We start from the raw sequence: 20,631 nt of genomic DNA, 5'->3' as shown, positions 1-20,631 counted from the left end.
GCTAAGTGCTGTGAGTCTTTGATCACAGTGAGAGCGTTAACACTTAAATCTGCTCTCCTCTTAATGACTGCGCTGACTTGGCGCTTACGCTCAATGCTAACAGACCAGCTTTGTGCTAAATGGGAGGCCTGTTGCGTCACCTGGTCACACACATGCTTGTGTACGTTCTCAAGCTGTGTGGTCTTAGCAATTTACCTAGATCTTCCTTCATAGGCCTCACTTCGGCTCTGTCAATCAAACACTGTAGTCTCTGAAAGGATGTGAGGTGTTTTGTTTTGTCTACCTGAAGGAAAGATTTAAGCCCATTTGGAAACCTTAATCTGTTGTTGAATGGAATAGAAAGGAATTCCTTGTTTGAGTCTGTTTATTTAAACTTTATGTATTTATACTGGTTGGTTATTTAAATACAGGTCCGAGGATTGCATCTGCTTATCTGCAGTAAGCCTCTTCAAAATTAAACAGGTGTTAAAGACTGGTGTGGACCATACAATTTTAGAAGGCTGTATAGTTTTGTTTTAGAATACAAACCAAGTGTACTTAACAATACTAATCATTTTCCAAATTATACAGGTCTGATTTGTTTCCTATGGCCAATGCAGCCATTGGATTTGTTGAAATTCACATAAATTTTTGTCGAAAGCAAGTTATTGTTGCCTGGAAATGCAATTGTATTCCCTGAAGTTGCACTCGGGGACACTCAGACATTCAATATTTCAAAGTGTGCTGGCAAGAAGTAACATTTTATGCAAGAAATGAAATTATTATTATTACTACAACAGTGTTTCCATTTTATTTGTCATCTTTGTTTTATCTTCAGCGCTGACTCTTGAACCAAGATTATGATATTAACGTTTTTTGGCGGATGTGCTTTTTATTTAAGTTCAAAGTTACTGTCAAGCGAGCTTAAAGATGCTGGGTTTGGTTTAAAATGATTACATGGTGAGGTCAGCTCTGGGCTAGAGAACAGTGTGATTTTAAGATGTGGTGAGACTACAGCCACAGAGGATTTACGGTATAACAGGGAGGTTTTGCATTTCTAAGTACTTGGATAAAGTTTATGAACCATTTGTTCTGGATTGTTGTGCTGAAACAAAGCTTTGTTTGAATGTGTGTGCACTTACACTGACGGAGGTTTACTCTGTGCAAAGCATGTTCCTATCAGAGTATCTGTGATGTGGAGTTGGGTGATTGAGGTATGATTAGATTCCATTAAGTCAGTCTCTCATTAGATGTGGGTCATTACAAACTCCTTTGGACTGACTGACAGCTGAGTGACTTTGGCTCGCACATTTAGAGCTGTCCAACTACTGTATCCATCATCACCACATAATTATGACCTTTCTTTTTTTTTCTTTCTGATCAAGCCTTAATACTGAATCTTTACATCTTAGCCAAGTCCAAGTAAAAAGCACACATAATTGATGTACATAACTGTGTTACGTGGTACACACCTTAGCCAAATCTACAACAGAGCAATAGAATTTGTCTGAAATGGTGGTCGTCATTTATATATAAAACTGCAGTTTCTGTCCGTAACACTAATCTTGAAATCACTTGTTTTGTTGCATGTGCTGTAGTGTCTGCACAGTATGTGTGTACCAGAAGACACTGTCCATCTTGAGAGCAAGTCACGTGTGACTTTGTTCATTCATATATATATATTGTGGTGCACAGTTTTGCCCTGTCCACCCTGATGTTATCTTAAACATAGCATTTTGTTTATTTCACTACACTTCACCACTGAACATGTGCAGATGTTGTGCTGTTGATCATTTTATTAAGGAGGTCTTAATAAAAGAGGAGAGGCCGCACCATTTTGAAATGGCAACCCTTGTCTTTCAAGTATTGCTTGACTAAGAGCAGGGTACTCGTGCACTTTCTGCTATTCATTACAGTCTGACTGAGAAGGTCCCAGTGTGACGCACTGGTATGGCAAAATCCAGAGACTCTCTCCCAAAACTCACTGACCCATTTAAGAAACAGTCCTGCGGAGACGGCAGTGTTTGGATCGACTTTGCTCCTTTTGGAAAGGGAGCAGGCATGTAAACACTAGATTACCCTGTAAACAGACACACACTCCCACATTAACCTGTTTACTTAAATGTTCTTTGTCTTATGTGGGAATACTGCAGTTTTCATGTTGTGACAGGAAAGAATCCCTCATTACATTTACATTTGTCATAAACCTGGTTTCTTCTTCATCTTTTTTTTTCATAAAAAGAAGTGCTTTGTTTCTGAGCCACAATATTGACACAGAATTTTCACTGAAACTGTTTATGCAGAAAACATTCATCATGCAAAACAAAGGGTGGAACAAGATCTACTCCTTTCTCTCTCACATTTTAGGCAACCTCTCTCAAACTGTTCTTACTATACTTTTTATTAAATAGTGTGTGCATGTAGTGGACGTTGCGGCCATTTTGGGCTCTGCCGTCATAATTTCTTCTTTTGAAGTGATGTCACACAACATCAGAATAATAACCTGGCACCATAAGTACAAAAATTTCTCCATAATATCGTGTTTCTCCATAATGAAGATAAATGAATGCATGTATTTTGCAAGGGAGTTCACCTAACTTAAAGCCAATGTTATTCCTCTGTGACTCAAAGACTTAATCACATGGCAGCATCTTGTACTTCACTGATTCACCTTGAAGTTATTACTGTGAACACGAGAGGACATGGACCGTATCCCTCCCAGCCTCCCTCATCTCCTCTGCTTTCTTTCTCTTACCCAGATCCATAGCAGGTGGTGCTCCGACTCAGCCAAGCCTGATTACACTGAGAAGTCACACCCTAACCCGAATAACGAAGTTTCTCGCAGCTGACAATGTCTTGGATGTTTTCACTGCTCTACTGTAATTATTCACAGTATTCTTAAAGCTGGGGTAGGCAAAATTGGACAACTAGCAAGAAACGGCTAGATTTAGAAATTGACCAACTGAAAAAAAATCCCTACCCCTCCTTTCAGGCATCCCTCCAAAGCCACTCCACAAAACACATTTAGGTAGCCAATACGTCTTATTGCAGTCCTGCGACAGCCACAGATACTGGATTTCATTTTTGTGTCAAACCATTTGATTAATTGATTGCTGTCGGGATATGAAGAGAATTTAAAATTGTCTACCCCAGTTTTAATGACAACATTCATTACTGCTACACACAGCCAAATTTCTCCAACATGATCAGCTGTATGCTTACAAATATGCTGTTGGGATGATGCATGACACAGGACAAGCACTGATTTGGCGAAGCTCTTGTGGTTTCCTGCGACATCATGAGAACTTGAACGAGTGCAAAGTGTGTCTCTTAGTTTCCATGGCGATCTGTCCAGCTGTTAAGTCTCTGACCCTGCGGAGGAACATCTGCAGTGATGTCATGTACGGGCAAAGACGGAGCCTAGTGACGGGCTGAGCCGTGGGATTTCTGGCCGATACACTTTGGCTGGTCTTTACAGCTGACAACACAGAAGATATAGAGAGAAGTCCGTGTCTAGCGGTGAGGCAGCCAACAGGCCAACAGGCCAATCACAGCTTGATGATTCCAGGTTTCTTTGAATTCAGGGAGTGTTTGGAAAATATTTGTTAGAGCTTGATTTAACTTGCTTAGATTGCAAGACAGTCTTGAATATATTACCAATTCTGCTTAACTCAGATATACTCACAATTAAATTCCTCTCAAGAGAAATAAAAACTAAGCACTTTCACTGTAGCACTGAACTTCCCATTGTTTGTGGCACAGCTAGAGTTTGTTCCTTTGGAGTTTGAATGCACTTACAGTAAGTCACTTTGGACAAAAGGGTCTTCCAAAAGAAAGTAATGCTACAGTCAAACGGAATGAAGTATTTTACTGTTCAAAGGCTATTTAATCACAACCACATCCAGGTTTTGGCTCTAGGAAAATTTAGGAGTGGTCTGAAAACTTTTGATTTGTTTTAGCCTCCAGAAATGTTTGCAAGTTGTTTTTAGAACTGTCCTCCTTCCTTAGACTTGTTATCTTAAAGTGTCCCAGAGATGGTGTAGAAACAAAGCAGGTCTAAACTAAAATCCTCTGAGGGGTGGAAAATATTAATATACCTCAGATGCCTCACTAGCATCAGACAAGACCCCTGTGATTTCTGACTTCTCTAACCGCTGACCTTCAATTTCCATCATTCCAACATTGGTTGCACAGGCATCATGAACATGTGTAGGCGATGTGTTTAATTTCGGTGCAACGTTAACATGATCGAATGTTACACATCTGTTACACTTTATGGCGTAAGCACACATACTTGCAATAATGACACACAGGTCTTGCTCTCTCAAAATGCATCCTTCCTAGGAGACTGCATCAAGAGATGAGTGTTAGGTGTGGGGACATAGCGCTTCACACCTACCAGCATCAGCTTCTCTCAACCCTGCACGGATACGCTACAAGACGCGACAGCGCTACACATGCCTCTACGTGTAACTAGAACTTTGTTAAAGCAGAACTCTGCTAGGTTTAAGTGTAGTGTCAGATGTTGTTTGATAGTGCAGCACACCTGACCGTTCACTCAACTTCACACCTGCTTCTATGGTGGAGTGCAAGTTAGCCAGGCAGGCATGCATTTGAAGTACTGGTGTGCACGTATATTGAGATATTCCGCCCCTCAAACAATCCAGGTTATACAGCAGAACGGTGTGGGCTGTGCTTCATTGTTGTTGTTTTTTAATTGCTTAACTCTGTAGGGTTTCAATCCAATTAATGCATGTGGAAAGGAGTGTGCCTCTCTTCCTGTGAGGAGCCTTGCTTGCCCCCCACACACACAGTTGGCCTCCCTTTTCCCCATTATTTTTTTCTTTGTCGATCCTGTGCGCACGCGCACACACACACGCCACGCGGTTAGCCTAATTTACAGGAGCTGCCACTGCGCAGCACGTGTGTATTAGTCTAACCTAATGCCTTCCAGATGCCACTATACCCTGCTGCCCATACGCTCTAAAAGAACACACGATTGTTCCAGGGGTCTTCCCACTAAGGAGAACCAGGTGTAGAGGGAAATTAGAGTGTGCATGTCTGACAGAGAGCAAGCTAGAGAGAAGGCTGCCTTCCATGCTGAAGGACTTGTGGATATAAGTGTGCATTCAGCCATGTATACAATATTGGTAAGTTTACAGAATAAGATGAGAGGGAAGCCCCTTCTCACCCTCTTGGCAAGCTCAATAGGTTGTAAATGTCTAAAGACAGAAGCAAAGATTGTTGGAGCCTCCCAGACTGTCTTATAATGATCCAGAGTGCTCATGGAGAAACTGTGTGGTGAAAATCAGGAGGGATTTATGACCGACCATGGTTGTTCTCCAGCTTCATGGTTAAATTTTAAAATGAGTATAAATAAAATGTATATTAAGGATTACTGAATGTATAGATGGATCTATTCAACTTAATTAACTTCTGAAATTTCAGTGTAAGAAATGAAAAGATGAAAGATGACAGCTCCCACACTGTACTGTGGAATGCTTTAATTTCTAGGATAACATATCAGTCCTCTGACCCATGGCTGGATTAACCCACTAGGTGGCCCCAGTGCAGAAATGAGCTCTGGACCACCACTGGCCCCTTTCTCTATGGATTGTGTACCCTGTCACCTTGAAGTACCCATCAAACACTGATCACACAGCACTACACATGGCAGCTTAATTAGGTTTTGTCCAGCTGCTATTTCCAACCACTGCTTGCCACAGGTTTACTGTGTATCAAATTAGTTTATGATAATTTGATTAAACACAAACTTACTAAGGAAGTTTGTGTTTAAAGACAAACATCTATTATTGCCCTTAAGAGTAGGTAATCAACAACAACTTTAAGGGCTTTTTCTCTTTGATAACGTATTTTAGTGGTGTATAGGCTCAAATATATTTGCCCAGACTGGCACAAAGCAAACTGAGGGCACCTTTTTTTTTTTTCTGACCTTTGTGAAATGCAAGCCGTAAAAGAGCCTGAAAAGTTTATCATCATAATAATAGACCTACTGTATAGGAAAGCAATAAGTGTGGTTAAACAAAGTGCCAGATAGTTCAGAAATTAAAAGATTTTCACTTCACTTGAGAAGACAGTTAAAGGGAGATCTGGCCACATGTGCATTCTGACAAACAGGATTTGTCATACATCATTAATACACTAATTGCAGTGACTGAGATAATAGAGGCTCTTGGCACCAAGAGGCAACAAATGCACGAAATGCTAAATTCTTGACCAGTGAGGTTCAGTTTAACCCTTGACACCGTGTTGTTTCCATATGGCACCAGTTTTCTTCTTCCTCTTTGTTTGATTATCTCACACGTGTTTATTTTTGTTTGCTAATGTTGTCAGTATGCCAATGATGCACTCTGTGAGACACTTTGTTGCATGAGAAAAGTATTTTCTTTTCTGCTCCCCTAACATGGCTTCCACCTCTTTGGTTCTGTTTTGCAGACCGTGGTTCTCAGGGAGCCTTGGATCTGACGGAGTTGATCGGCGTTCCGCTTCCTCCCTCTGTCTCCTTTGTTACGGGTTTCGAGGGTTACCCCGCTTACAGCTTCGGCCCGGACGCCAACGTGGGCCGCCTCACAAAGTCATTCATCCCTGACCCATTCTACTATGACTTCGCCATCACGGTCACAGCTAAACCTACCACACGGCGTGGTGGTGTGCTGTTCGCCATTACAGATGCTTACCAAAAGGTTGGTGACATACATCTAAAACTCCGTTCCTGTGTCTTTTCCTGTTATCTTTTCTGCTTCATGTAAACAGAAAGTAAATAACAATTTTCTACATGTCCAGATTGCACACTTGGGTATAGCATTGTCTGAGGTAGAGGATGGTTCCCAGAGAGTCATATTGTACTACACCGAGCCAGGAACAAGAGGTGGGACGCAGGAAGCGGCTTCCTTCAAAATGGGAGACCTGACGGGGAGATGGGCGAGGTTTACCCTGACTGTACAGGGGGCAGAGGTGGGTGGATTGTGTTCAGTGCACTTTGTTTGTGTGTGTGTGGCATTTCAACATCAATAAATCAGGATCATTTTCATTATTTTAGTGACAAGACTGGCTGGGTCCGCTGTTTTCTGCACTGCATTTAAAAGTGGGTGACTGTCTTTATGCATTCCAGTGCAGTTCAGCGGATTGCATGCAAAATCCGTACAAACAATTTTTCAGAAACTATTTTGAAAGTTTTCAGTTTCACATACCTCCTTTTTATTTATGGTAAATCTTAAAACAGATCATGATTATAAGTTTGTTTTTAGAACAGACTAAATAATTTACTGAATAATTTTAATTAGTTATCAGAAAACATTACTCAAACTGCTAATGTTATTTCTAGTGAGTATTTACAGCAGCAGGACAGTGCATGTTGGATTGACTCAAAATAAACTACCGTGCTTGTGTTTGGGGTATTGAAGGCATATGTCACCCAGTGCACTATGCCTCATTTATGTCTTTTTAAATAGTGTCTGGACAACAATTAAGCTCTATGGCACAGAAGAACAAGATTTATCAGGCTTTGGCTACATACACAATACTTAATATGTTAAATTCACAGCTGGTTTTAGTCTTTGCATGGGAACAGAACATCTTTTTATTATTATTTTTAATTATTTAACCAGGTAGGCCGATTGAGAACAGATTCTCATTTGCTATGGGTACATGGCCAAGATTCGTGCAGGACAACATGTAGTTGCACACACATGATCAGACTTATCCTTTGACAGTATTCTGATGATGTTTGTAGAAGATTTAGACATTCACTATGAAAGCTGAAACGGTATGTTGCTTGCAGGCCTTTTTTGATCACACACAGGAGTGTTAAATGGGCTTTTTTTCTTTTACAGATGTTCATTTAATATGTGAGGATGTTGTCATAAAAGCCTGAGAGCTTACATAGTCACTGTGTACGTGACTGCATGGAATAAAGTTTCTTCCGCTGATAATATTTTAGCCTCAAGTGTTCCATTTGTTATCAATTGCTGGAAGTCAGTATTTGCCCTTGTCACTCAGGTGCGTCTCTACATGGACTGTGAGGAATACCACCGTGTTGCCTTCACCAGGAGCCCTCAGCCTCTGACCTTTGAGGCCAGCTCGGGGATCTTCGTAGGGAACGCTGGGGGTACGGGCCTGGCGAGGTTTGTGGTGAGTCTGGATACTAGTGGATTTATTGTTGTGTGTGTGTTAAGTGTACGCACTACTGCAACAACTCTGTGTACTCTCTGTACATCTCTGGCAACATGAGCACTTTTGAGAGTTTTGAGAGCTGCATTTCTGTTTAGTTAATTCCTCATTCCTAATGTCGTCAGGTTTGGATCAGTGGTTGACAGTAGATGTCAAATCCACTCTTAGTTGCAGAAACAAACGTGGCGTTTGGGCAGTTGCCTATTTTACATTTGAACCATGAACACAATAGTCTTTGTTGGCAGCTTTATGACCGCCACAGGAGACGAGGAATGAATGACTGCATGTGTTTATGAGCACTGCTTTATCCTGTGAGAGCTCATAAATGACAAGCTGTATATGATTTACATTTTTGGAATATAGCTGATCTCTCATCATGAATGACTTGCACTGAGTGCAACTGGCAATTCTTTAATTAAAAAGAATAGAATCAAAAAATAGTAAGGATGGGAGGTTCAAATCACATGCAATTGTTAATAAATACCCCTGTGTGGTTATAATGAGGGGGTGTGACAGAAGTGCTGAGAAATCCGGGGAAGAGGTAGTAGCACATGCAGTGCTGTGTTCTGCTCTCAGTGCTCTTTTAATAGAAAATAAACCAGTAAATGCCCCAGGACTTAATCCCAGTGATCTATAATTAGCTTTTTTGTAATTTAAAGGAAAGGATGTTTGTCCCAATATAGCAGGAGGGATAATGAATATTACATTTTAATAAAAGTAGATCACATATTATAAAACATTGCCAACAATTCATCTTCTGAATAAATCAACTCGTGGCCGGTGGATAAACTAGAAGAATACATGACTTGTGACCTTTTTTAAAAAAATTAAAAACAGGCCTGCATTGTAACTTTTATCCCCTCTTCTCCTCTGATTTGTAGTATGTAAGTCCATGTGAAAGAAAAACTACACGATGTTTAGTTTCCAGGACAGTGGAAAGAAGTTCATATAAGCCAAGCAGCTTTTTTTCATCTCACTAAGATTTTATTAGTGAAATCTGAGGAGAGTTTCAAAGAAATCCAATGAGCCAGAGAGGGAGAAAATGTTTGAGGATTTTTTTTGGTCTCTCGGGGGAAATCTAACAAATAGGTTTCTCTACCTACAGTTAAAACAAACTCTGACTTGGGTATTTATACCTTGAAGAGCTGAAGTTTCATTTCAGAACAAAATCACTTTTCAAAAGGTTCATCATTTTTTCAAAAGTCATATTTGTTTCAACTCCAGATGATGACTTTGTATTTTTTATCAGAGGACAATTTTTATTGACTTTATCCCTGGGGCTTGGTGGGGTAGCAGGAACATTGGCCTGATAATAAAGACAACAAGATGTTGTTTTTCCGCATAATACTACAATTTAATTTAGTGGATAGTCTTTATTAAGATAAAATTACTATTGTTTTATCCCACAAGTCTAATTTTTGTTGAATCTTTGCTAACATATCTGATAATACCTCTACCAGACAAGCCCACTGGAGTAGCACGCAGATGTTTTAAATTTAGAAAGAGCAAGGGTAGCAAGGCATACCCCTTTCTCTTAGGACTTTTTAGATTAAGATACTTTGTGAAGATGGACCGAGTTGTCCAGATATCAGAAAATAAAAAGATGAAGTGATGGTGAAAAGTCAGGATTCTAAGGCTGGGATACCTGCCAGGAAATCAGAAACAAGCATCAGAATTGGACATTTTTATCTTTAAAAATGGCACCATCAATCCAGGGATAACACCCATCACTCAAACCACCATTGCTCACAAGTTGTAAACCTCCACTATGGCCGTCCTCTTGTGATCAGTCACCCAGAGGCCCTCTATAGCTCACTCTCTCATCTCTTGCCATTAAAGCGTCATCCTTTTCACTTCTCCCTTCCCTCTCTTCATATAGTCGTCCCCTCTCAGACAAAGAGGACCACTAGTTGACCGTCTGTTTCTAGCTGTGCAGTGTTTGAACTGGCAGCTCCGTCAGATCTTCCTGTCTGCTCCCCGGGGGAGCAGAGCCACGCAGCAGCAGTAGCTCACTGCAGTAGTACACTTCACACATAGCTTCACATGAACACATGCAAACAAAGAGACTGAAATATATTCCCCCACACTGACTTATTCACTGATATTCTGGCTTTGCTTAGTTTCACTGAAACACATCCCATGCTGGGTGTTGGAAGATGTTTGTGTGTGGCTCTTTTTCTGAGAGAGAGAATGAGAGAGCAAACTATGAGTTATTATCCCTGAGCAACTGAATATAGTTAGTAACCATAACACTGAGGAAAAAACACTGTCAAGTATGCTTATGTTCTGGTTGTGTGCATGTGTGTTGAGTATTTCTTGCCACATATGTAAGCATGCAGCTATTGAGCTATATAAATACAAATGAAACCGCAACCTGTTTTCTCACAATGGTGACTTTTTGCTGCAGAATTTGATCTTTGTCTCTGTTTTTACCAAAAATATTTTGTTTTTGTCTGTTTTGCAGACTTTGCAATAAAACATAAGCTTTGTTAAATGTTCATTTTGGATTGAACAGTGAAAATATACTGAGGTCTGCTAGTCCTCAAAACACATAATAAAAGAACTGCTGTGTAATAGTATCACTTTACAGTCCACAAGTCATGGTACATATAATCAAATTCAATGATGAACCCTTGTGGCAAAAAGAGGCTCTCATCACATTATCTGATCATTTGTATGTGCAGTAACGCATCTAAGTTTCCGTATAGCGTGTTTGAAATCATTTAAAAACGGGCTGACCTCGCCTGCAGCAGCAATGGCATCTGACACACGCACATGCTTGGCCAGCAGCAGCTCACGTTACCCGCTGTCTGTTGCTTTGGCAACAATGTCTTCCTCAACACGGCGAGTGCCAGTGCCTGCAGACACAGAACAGTACCTTAGAAGTACTTAACTTTTTTCTTAGCCATCCCTGACATCTGAAAACTCCTGAGTACAAGCTGCAAAGTGTACACAGACAGTCATTCACATCCTAGACTACCACCAGCAGGAGCTCTGATACGTTGTAACCTAAGTGAGGAACGCCTCTTTTGTACTATTGCACAGTTTGACCATCAAAGTCTCACCAGATAATGTTTGTACTTTTTACAGATGACGAGGCATATAAGCCTGTCCTAAACTACAGTACAATGCCAACATCTGTCTGTGGCAAATTCTGAAAGGTTGCTATGCAAATAAATCACTTTACCCAGAGTTTCACTTACAGATTCAGTTCTGAGATATCTAATTACAAATATAATGATCAGCAGTAAATGCAGGCCAGACTTCTTGTGGATGAAGCAAACTACTACCCTGATTTTTAACAGAATTCCAATTAACCAATAACCAAAAATATCAAGTCTAAAATAGTTCCTTGACCCAAAATGGAAGGTCAGTCCCCCCATATGTGACTGTGTGAAAGCATTATTGTCTCCAGAACAAGCGGCTGTATGACCTTTTTAAAGATCTCCTGTTAACCTTGATTGTGTGCATGCATGCATCTGTGTGTGTCTGTGTTTTGTATGAAGAGACTTTCAAGTGTTAGCAAGCTTATGAATGTGTAACTCAAGCAGCCTGACAAATCTTCCCACTGCCTCCAAGTATTTATCTTTATATAATTATAAATGTTTTACAAACCAGCTAAATCATTCATCCATGCCGAGACTCAGTTTGACAGGGAATTCACATACTAAAATGTTTGAAAGAAGTGGAAACGTTTGCGTGTCTCATTCTTTGTTTATTTCAGATGTGTTGTTTACTGCTCAAACAGATGGGTCTGATTTTGGTTGCTACCCTAACTCATATCCACCCTTTCTTTCTCTATCTTTCCCTCCATCTCTCTCACTCCTTCACCGCCATTATAGGCTGTGCTTCATTACAATTTAAAACAGGTGTTTGTCCTCTAGCCTGAACTCAAGATCAATAACCTCTGCTGAAATTGCCTTTAGCAAGTCAAGCTTATGTAATTTAAATCACTCAGATTTAAAGAACCATTTACAGTTGCATATGTGCACCCCCCCATACACTAAATCACTGGAAAAACACTTTACCCCTTCAGGTGAAGTGGGGCCCTTTTTTCACTGGCATACAATGGTTGCATACATCAGACATTTCCACACTTGCTCATGAACAGATTAAAGGATCTGAAATTCTCTGAGAATAGTGACATCCTGAACAGAAGACCAACACTTTGCCTTCAACAACCATAGACAACAAGTGTGTGCTTGCAGGTCATAGTGGATTGAGAAATTTTCAGAAAGCTAACAGGATTGTTTTGTTTTAATAATTTCTCTACATTATAAACAAAAATGCATCACAATCTGTGTGACACCACAATTTCAGTGTTACACCAGTAGACCATAGATCAAACAGTTTGTTAAAGTTCATACCTTGGGTCTAATGCTTTACGTTTGAATAAAAACATAATGTCTTAATTGAATATTGAGCTTTTAAGTGTAATTTAAGCACTAATGCGTCACTGGGTACATTAACATCTCTGTATTGACAACTTGATGCTACAGTGTACCTAAAATGTAATCCCTGTCTTTTAAAACCTTTTTACATGTATTGGGGTTTAAATAATTAATAGATACAAAAAGTTTTGGGGCCTGCAATGCAATCCTTGAGGGCAACTATGCCCATCAAAAGTAGTCCGTTAAAAGTGCTTGTTTTTGTTGCTAACAGGCTCAGATTGGTATTCTAATAGTGTGACAACATTATGGAAAGGATCTCTACGGAGAGGGGCCTTTTTGTTGAAGAGTAAGATGACTTACTGACTTACGTTTCCACCGTCATCTTAAACTCACAACTCGCCTCTCACGAGATTTCAGAGCGATACTTTTCCTTGTGTGTGACTTTTGTTAAACAAAAAGGAACTTACTCTTTAACAAAACGGCCTCTATAGGGATCCCTTTCCTTTTGGACCAATTCCAAAACATTTATCGATTATTCATTTACTGTTAAAAAATTCCCTTTTAAACCTGAACGGGTGAACCCGGTCAAGACATTAATATGTTCATACTCCTTAAATACTGTGCCCTGTCATGGCACAAGCATATTCCTGGGATGCTTCCAGAAACATGCGGGTGAATGACCAACACAAACCTCTTACAACAAGATGTAATATCTTTTGGCAGAAAATGCATTTTCTATATAAAGTAGCATTCATGACACCAGTTGAAGCATTGATGTCTGTAGCGTTTAGTGTTGAAGTGTTAATACTACTACGGATATCCCTTGTTGAGACACAGACATGATATCCAGCAGCTGCTACCAGGCTCGAAGATGGTCCAAACAAATCAGGGAACTGGTGTGAACAGGGGTTTCACGCTGAGTATACTTTACTGCTCTACAAACCTTTTGGCAGTATTCAAATGAGAGATGATTAAAAAATGAACCATAGTGTTTGATAAGATATCATTTAATAACCCTTAACACTTACATTTAATACCTGCTGATGATTTGAGTCCTAAAGCACAAAATGTAGAGGCAGTTGTGTATTTGAATTATTGGTACTAAGTGCACTAAAAGGAAACTTTTTTTTTTTAAATGTGAATTTGCACAAATATCCACGTGGTAATATTGTGCTTGGGATATGGGATGGGAAAAATTGCGAGCGTGATACACCTGTTTGACTCCTAGATGTTTGTCGATGTCTATTTGAGGGTGCGTGTTACTGTGTGCAGTTGTGCTGAATAATGTGTGTGGGGTAATGAGGGAAGGAGAGATGGATAAACTGTTTTGCTGAAAGAAAGAAGCAGTATGCTGGTGCGTGGGAAATGTACGCTAGGCTTCAATAAAATGTAATGATACAGAATTAACTAAATTACCACGCAACATAACCCGGACTCTCCTTCTTCTTCCACTCCTCGTTCTCTCTCCAGGGCTCCATCCAGCAGCTGGTACTGAATTCAGATCCCACGGCCCCAGATGACCAGTGTGAGGAGGACGATCCGTATGTGAGTGTGCACCAAAACACACACACAAAACAGAAAGTCTGAAAGAACTTAGGTTCTTACTTGTCCTGGAAGAACACACAGCCTCAGCAGGCCAACATGGAACTATTCCTCCCTCTACTGGTGAAAAAGGTGCACTACAGTAAACTATATGGAAAATAATATATGGAGTGTCTGTCTACATACCTTTGTGTATTTGGTCCTCGTTAATCCAAATGAAGGAAATCTTAAAGCTACAGCATACAATTGTTTTTGACAATAGTGTGCTTCCAACAGTTTCAGGAAGTCCCTTTTCTTTTTCAAGATGACAATGCATTAGTACGACCAAGAATGTGACAGTTTAATATATTATGCAAGTGTTTAATAATAATACTACACTTCAAACTTGACAATAAATTCATATGTTCCTAAAGTGAAATCAGTTGGAATTTAAACATCGAGTTAATATGCTGATTTCTACTCTATTCATCTGTCATTTAAAAAAAAAAAAGATTATAAATTGCTTTGCAAATGAAACATTTCACATGCTAAACAAACACCAGTAACAGTTACATGCTTTATATAACAGCTGTGTCTGTAGTAAGTAATTGCTATATCTATCTGAAATAATTTATCCAGAAATAATGGCTTGAGTCAGTGACGTGGATTAGCTCATGTTTGGTTGCACATTTTGCATCAGTCTTACAATTTAGTATGCTTGAAGCATGTTTCCTCCAGCCCATAATTTCTTTTTCTCAATTTTTTTTTTCTTAAATTCTGAATATCTTTCACTTTCTTATTCTGCCAATTGAAATCAGCTGCCATTTGTCCTCTCAATAGTATTTAATTTGGTCTGTCTCCATATTTATCTACAGACTCCTTTTTTTTCCCCTGCTCTCATTTCTCTCTTCAGGCCTCTGGATACGGAAGTGGCGATGACGCTTATGAAGACATTGAAGGGAGAGACGAAGTGAAGAAGATTGTGGAGGAGAGAGAGTTTACAATGGTGTGTGTATATACACACACACTACACCACACAATGCCTCTGTCCTTCCCATTTAGCTGGGTTGGACTTGGACCAAAGAAAAGTGTTCTTATCTTTACAGGCCTGGTGGAGGCTAGAACATGGTGATATGCTTCCTGCCAGCTCTGTGCTCTTTGAAAAAGAAAGTTGAATACAACAGGGCAACAGAAGAGAGGCAGGGGTGTAAAGAGTACTAGATTATTTTACTTAAGGAAATAGTGTCCTTTCTTCTTCTTGCCAACATTTAGATGAGAGATTTGTAGCAATAACCTCAGCTGAGCAGAAAGACCGAAAGCAGCTGGATACAGCTGGATCTGTCCAAATCAAGAGATTACAGAGAGTCACTGGCCCAGCCAAGAAATAGTTAATCTCCATAAAACGTTAGCAATTTTACGTTTTGGATTGTCTATGAAACACACACACAAATCAACCAAACAAGATGAAACATACAATATTTCAGTGGTACTGGTAGGTGTACCTTTTAAAGTCTAGCATGTCAAACATGAAAGTATGATCTAACTCTCAGCAAGACAGCAAATAAGTGAGTTACTACTTTTAAGGATAAGTAGTTACCTAGCAGACTTTAATCACAAGAAAATGGCTAACATGTCATCCTGTGTTTTGTTTTTGTTTTTTTGAAAGGAGAAAAATATACACATATTCACAAATTACTCATTTGCCATAATAAGAGTACTTTTTCAGCCTTGTAGAGAAATCTAAATTCAAGTCTAATGTAAGTGTCTCTATTCAGCGAAACTTTACTGTCTCACTGGGGAGCTTACAGCACAGCCCCAGCCTGGTTGGTTACTGGAGCTACTAAAGATTTTAATGCTTTTCTTAAGAGGATGTAGATGGACGGTATCAGATTTTAGAGAGGTTTGTTTCATTGACCTAGATTTTCTTCCTCAACTCCAGACCACCGTGGTCCAACTGAAATCATTCTTCTCTGACTTTGTTGATGGTACCTGAAGTTACCTCAGTGCTATGTCACTAAGATTTTGAAATATATATATATAGCAAGAGGTGTTTTCCAGATGTGTGACTGATCTAATTCAGCCAGTTCTGAGCTATTTAAAAAATCCCCGTCTCTGCCACAACTGGGCAGTCAGAAGGAGGATTCAAATCCCTAAATCTACGCTCTTCAGGAAAGAAAAGATCCTTTACTTTTTCATATTTAGTCATTCCAATGGATAATTCATAAGCAGGACAGGGGCACGAGGTTTTATCACCACAACAGACCTTGTAAAAAGAATGCAGAAATAATTTTGAAGTTATGCAAGGCTGTGCACCAGGTTTGAGACTGAAGGCAACATTCCACACATTGCACAGTCTGACACTGTAGTTGGATCTGGTCTGAGGGAAAACATTTCCTGTCATATAACACTCCTTTGCTCTGTTTTGACTGTTTCGTTGGATCTTAACAGATAATGAAGCTGCTGTTTATGAATACATCAACAAGTCTCAAGCTAAATTAATAAGTACACACTCTAGGCTTTTGAATCAAATTTTTTTTAATGCATGTCTGTGGAATATAATATATAAAACACACATACTGATTATTTCAATTCAGATTATTCATCTAAGTGTGTATACATTTATTTTAATTAGACCTTGAATTAAAAAAGCAAAACAAAACTTTATCCTTCCACATTTTTGTGAGGTATAGATCATTGCTTGTTTTGTTTTTTTTCATTTTTTCATTTGTTTTCAGCCCCTCCCGGAGCTGGACCCAACTTACAGCACCCCAGTCCGAGCTCCGCCCACTGAGATTTCAGTAGGTGATGATGAAGACATAGAGGAGACTTCTGGACAGGAAGTGGAGACGACTACTGTAAGAGGTAAAGAAAAAGAAAAAGAAATCTAACTTTTCTATTTTAGGAAATGTGTCATTGGGGGGTATTATGCCAAAAATGTATGTAATCCTCTCTCACACACAAGCATTTATTTTACATCTGTGTGTCGACCATACAGTCAACGGTGCTGATGTTGTAATGCATGAGCAAGTCCAGGCTGCTCCTTCTGTGATGCATTTCTCAAATTAGCCAGCAGATGGTGCTGAAAGAGACAATATAGCTGCCCCTCCTTCACAGAGAAGCAGCCCTCCCTTTGTCTGACTGGCCCTAAATTAAAATTTCTCATGCTAATAGGTCACATGGGGTACCATTCTGTACGGTTACACCTTTTCAAATCATGCTTACAAAGTGCCATGTTATTTGTTTTTGTTTTTTGAAAATTAAACACACTTTTGTGTCTTTGTGACAGTGACATCATTTGCGACAGAAACTCCAGCCTCCCTACTGGAAACTGTAAGTAATGATTTTTTTCATAATTTAGATGGTGACGTAAAGTGCAGCATGTATTTAAGAATTTAAGTTATGGATGTATCTGTATATGTTTGTTCAGTAATGTCAAATGATCGATTAAAATGCTTTTTTTCAGTGTTCAGTTACAGCAGTAATAGGCACCCATCTCTGGAGCCAAAATCCTGCAGTACAAGGGTGTCACAATAATCGTAACTGAGACTTAATCTTTGCCCCATTTTACTACTCTGCCTTTTAGCTAATGTCAGTGTAACTAAGTCTGGAAGCTAAGTTGGATGCGTTGCTAATGAATAAATGAATCACTCACTGAGTCTATTCGATGCTCAGTCCCTGCAGGTGTCTCCGGGACAGAAAGGGGAGCGAGGTGACCCAGGTCCAGCCGGTCCCCCAGGACAGCCCGGCCCTCCAGGACAAGCTTCAGGACAAGGGGAGGGAGGGGAGCCAGGACCCCGGGGACCACAAGGACCACAGGGACATCCAGGCACACCTGGAATTCCTGGGAAAGATGGACAGCCTGTGAGTTTGCAATATTCAAAATATTCTATTTTAAAACTATATAGTTTTCTATTTACAGAACATCAGAGAAGCTATTTAGAGCACATTCTGTTGTTTAGGTCAGTCCTAGAGGTCAAAAGATAAAAAGATAGAGTGGCTTTCTGTTTTGTCTTTTCTCTAGGGAAGCAAAGGTGAAACTGGTGTCCCGGTAAGTAAAGTCTTTCTAGTCTTGTAGATTTATAGGTTCATTATTGTGGAAGTAATTTTTTTAGTGTCTCCAGGGTAAAGAGATGCAGGAATGTACCCATTTTCAACATACAGGTACTAATTTAGAGAGCTATACTTGTATTTGTATTCTGTACTTGTACCAATAGATTGGGGTCACAGTTCTAACGTCAGATCTTCATTCCTGAAATCTCTACTTACAACTGGATAAAGTCTGTGTGCTACATTTGAACTCTGTTAAATGACCTCTGATATGGCGTTGAGCACAGCTGTAACTGTGTTTTTTTCCCAGGGAATAACTGGGGTTCCAGGATTCCCAGGACTACAGGGAGAGCCTGGTCTTCCGGGAGAAAAGGTAAATGTCCCCCTTTAACACCATGATACCTGGACTTAAATATGGTCAGAATGTAAACAGGGTAGGATATTTGCGAACACATCACTACTGTGTGAGCGGTCATGGAAATATAACAGAAACATCCCACTCCTGTCTCCCTCAGGGTGATCCTGGTGTCGGACTACCAGGTCCCCCAGGTCCTCCTGGACTTCCAGGTCGACCCAGCAAGTCCATGTTCCTGGTAAGTTATTAAACAACAATGTTTTACCTTTTCTTGGTGCTAGCAAAACCTGGTGTACTGTAATGGCACTTGATTCAAAAATTAATGTTAAAGGCCAGCCCCTGGCTGAAGCACATTAATAATGGGCTTCAGTGGAGATTTCATGGAGAGAAAAGTTGAGATTTCTCTTTTTATAAATTTAGGTTTTGGCCAGCTGCGTGTTAAAGCTGAAAATCATAATGTTTTTTTAATTGATACAACTGTTGATCTGGTTTGTTGGGTCATCTTTGCTACTGTTGAATTCAGAGAAAGTTCTTTCAGCTTTTGGATAGTTAATCTACAAACGCAAATTGTCAGAACAGTTCTCTGCTGTATCTTCGTTTTTCATTGTGTTCACTGGTGTTTTTATGCACCGGAATATTTTTCTATGAGACTATAAAAACAAATCTTGGAGTGATGGCTGACCTGTTGATTATTTATTTTTATGGCAGAAGCATTTATGGTTTAGAAGTGTGTAATTTATGAATCTCAGGAGTAGTTTTGCTCCTGAAATGAATATGGAGCCTTGAGTTGTAGTGATTTGACTCGGTCTGAATTCAGTAACTGTGACCTGTGAATTAACTAATTGACTGCTCATATGATATGTGTTCATCAGGAGGGGTCAGGATTTGATGACTTTGACAGTGACTCAGAGATTATTCGGGTAAGTGAACTCTATCTGTGACATTAGATAATATTTAGCATCACGTTGTAATCACACTTTCTTTTTCCTGTTGTTTGGTTGGATGCTGTCTCTATCTCATGTTAGTTCTTGTCTTTCTCATTATTGTACAGCGCTTGTGAAAACAAGCTTGTATCACCTTGTTGCACCTTCTTTATAAAGGTGTTGCATTTTCACACTACAGGACCCTGGCTAACATTTGACCATTGGCTAAAGAGATGCATGTAAATTGCTTTTTGAAACTTTCCTACTTAATGTGACGGATATATTTTGGCTTATTACATCAGGGGCCCCCAGGGCCTCCTGGCCCCCCAGGACAGCCAGGCCCCCCAGGAACGCCATCTGAGGACGTCATTCCTGGGCAACCTGGAGCCCCTGGGAAAGATGGAAAGGATGGAGAGAAGGGTGAACCTGGATTGCCTGTAAGTCAAATCTCTTTTTTTTTTCTTTCTTCCTATTTTTCATGTTCAGTTCCTCAATACGAGCAATATCTAAACATGTACGTATTATGTACTGTAGAACCAGGTGGTTGTGGCCCTTTTCAGACAGACATGCTTATTCATATAATTAGTGCTTCCTTCAAACAACAAGGGTCAACAATAAAACTGTTTAACAATAATTTATGCATGATTACATATAATTTCAATCAATTATAATGGCGTGTCTGTGACAATGATTTCCCTTACAGTGAATTAGTATTAAAAATTGTATCATTTGTTAATGTAACTTTAACAAAGCCAAAGCCAAACAGTGGCACAGCTGAATATAAGGTAGAATTTAGAATTTTCCCCTTAAACAACACAGCAGGGATTTGCATTGCTGACCCAGCTTCTTTTTTCAGGTGACTGAAGAGTGGTTTAGTGGCTCTGGGTCTGGTTCAGGGTCTGGTCAGGTATTAACATTTGGTCCCATCAGATCCTAGGGGCCACAAAGACGGTATTTCCCCCAACATTTAAAAAAAACATGTTCACTCACTGCTTTCCTGCCATTGCTTGCTACACAGATCAGTGTGCAAACATATTTGGTGAGTGTGTGGTTGAGACAATTTGGGAAGAGTGTGCGTGTGTTGACTGAGATGTGAAGTGTCTGTGTTAATTTGTAAATGTTACTGCCCTGCAGCACTCCACCTCAGTAAGGGCACATTTTATGTCTAGAAGCACTACACGTACCGCAAGTTCAAATAAGTCCTGTCCTTTTCTAACGATCTTCA

General features: G+C 39.8%; 1 protein-coding gene across 1 annotated transcript in view; it reads left to right on the top strand.

Moving 5' to 3' along the window:
- The window catches only part of LOC119912643 (collagen alpha-1(XVIII) chain-like), a 58,390-nt gene that overhangs the window by 25,135 nt on the left and 12,624 nt on the right, over window positions 1-20,631 (top strand). Inside the window, exons 3-15 of the mRNA XM_038731931.1 lie at window positions 6,436-6,683; window positions 6,784-6,954; window positions 7,999-8,130; window positions 14,031-14,105; window positions 14,995-15,087; window positions 16,817-16,943; window positions 17,368-17,411; window positions 17,754-17,942; window positions 18,103-18,129; window positions 18,439-18,501; window positions 18,644-18,721; window positions 19,356-19,403; window positions 19,709-19,843. Coding sequence (XP_038587859.1) covers window positions 6,436-6,683; window positions 6,784-6,954; window positions 7,999-8,130; window positions 14,031-14,105; window positions 14,995-15,087; window positions 16,817-16,943; window positions 17,368-17,411; window positions 17,754-17,942; window positions 18,103-18,129; window positions 18,439-18,501; window positions 18,644-18,721; window positions 19,356-19,403; window positions 19,709-19,843 — 1,430 coding nt within the window. The remainder of the gene's footprint in view (window positions 1-6,435; window positions 6,684-6,783; window positions 6,955-7,998; window positions 8,131-14,030; window positions 14,106-14,994; window positions 15,088-16,816; window positions 16,944-17,367; window positions 17,412-17,753; window positions 17,943-18,102; window positions 18,130-18,438; window positions 18,502-18,643; window positions 18,722-19,355; window positions 19,404-19,708; window positions 19,844-20,631) is intronic.

The sequence above is a fragment of the Micropterus salmoides genome, unplaced genomic scaffold, assembly GCF_014851395.1.
Source record: "Micropterus salmoides isolate LMB-PRFRI ecotype aquatic unplaced genomic scaffold, ASM1485139v1 Ms_hic_scaffold_1, whole genome shotgun sequence".
Classification (NCBI taxonomy): domain Eukaryota; kingdom Metazoa; phylum Chordata; class Actinopteri; order Centrarchiformes; family Centrarchidae; genus Micropterus; species Micropterus salmoides.
The sequence above is the reverse complement of the archived record's forward strand: the minus strand, read 5'-3'. Positions and strand labels throughout refer to the sequence as shown.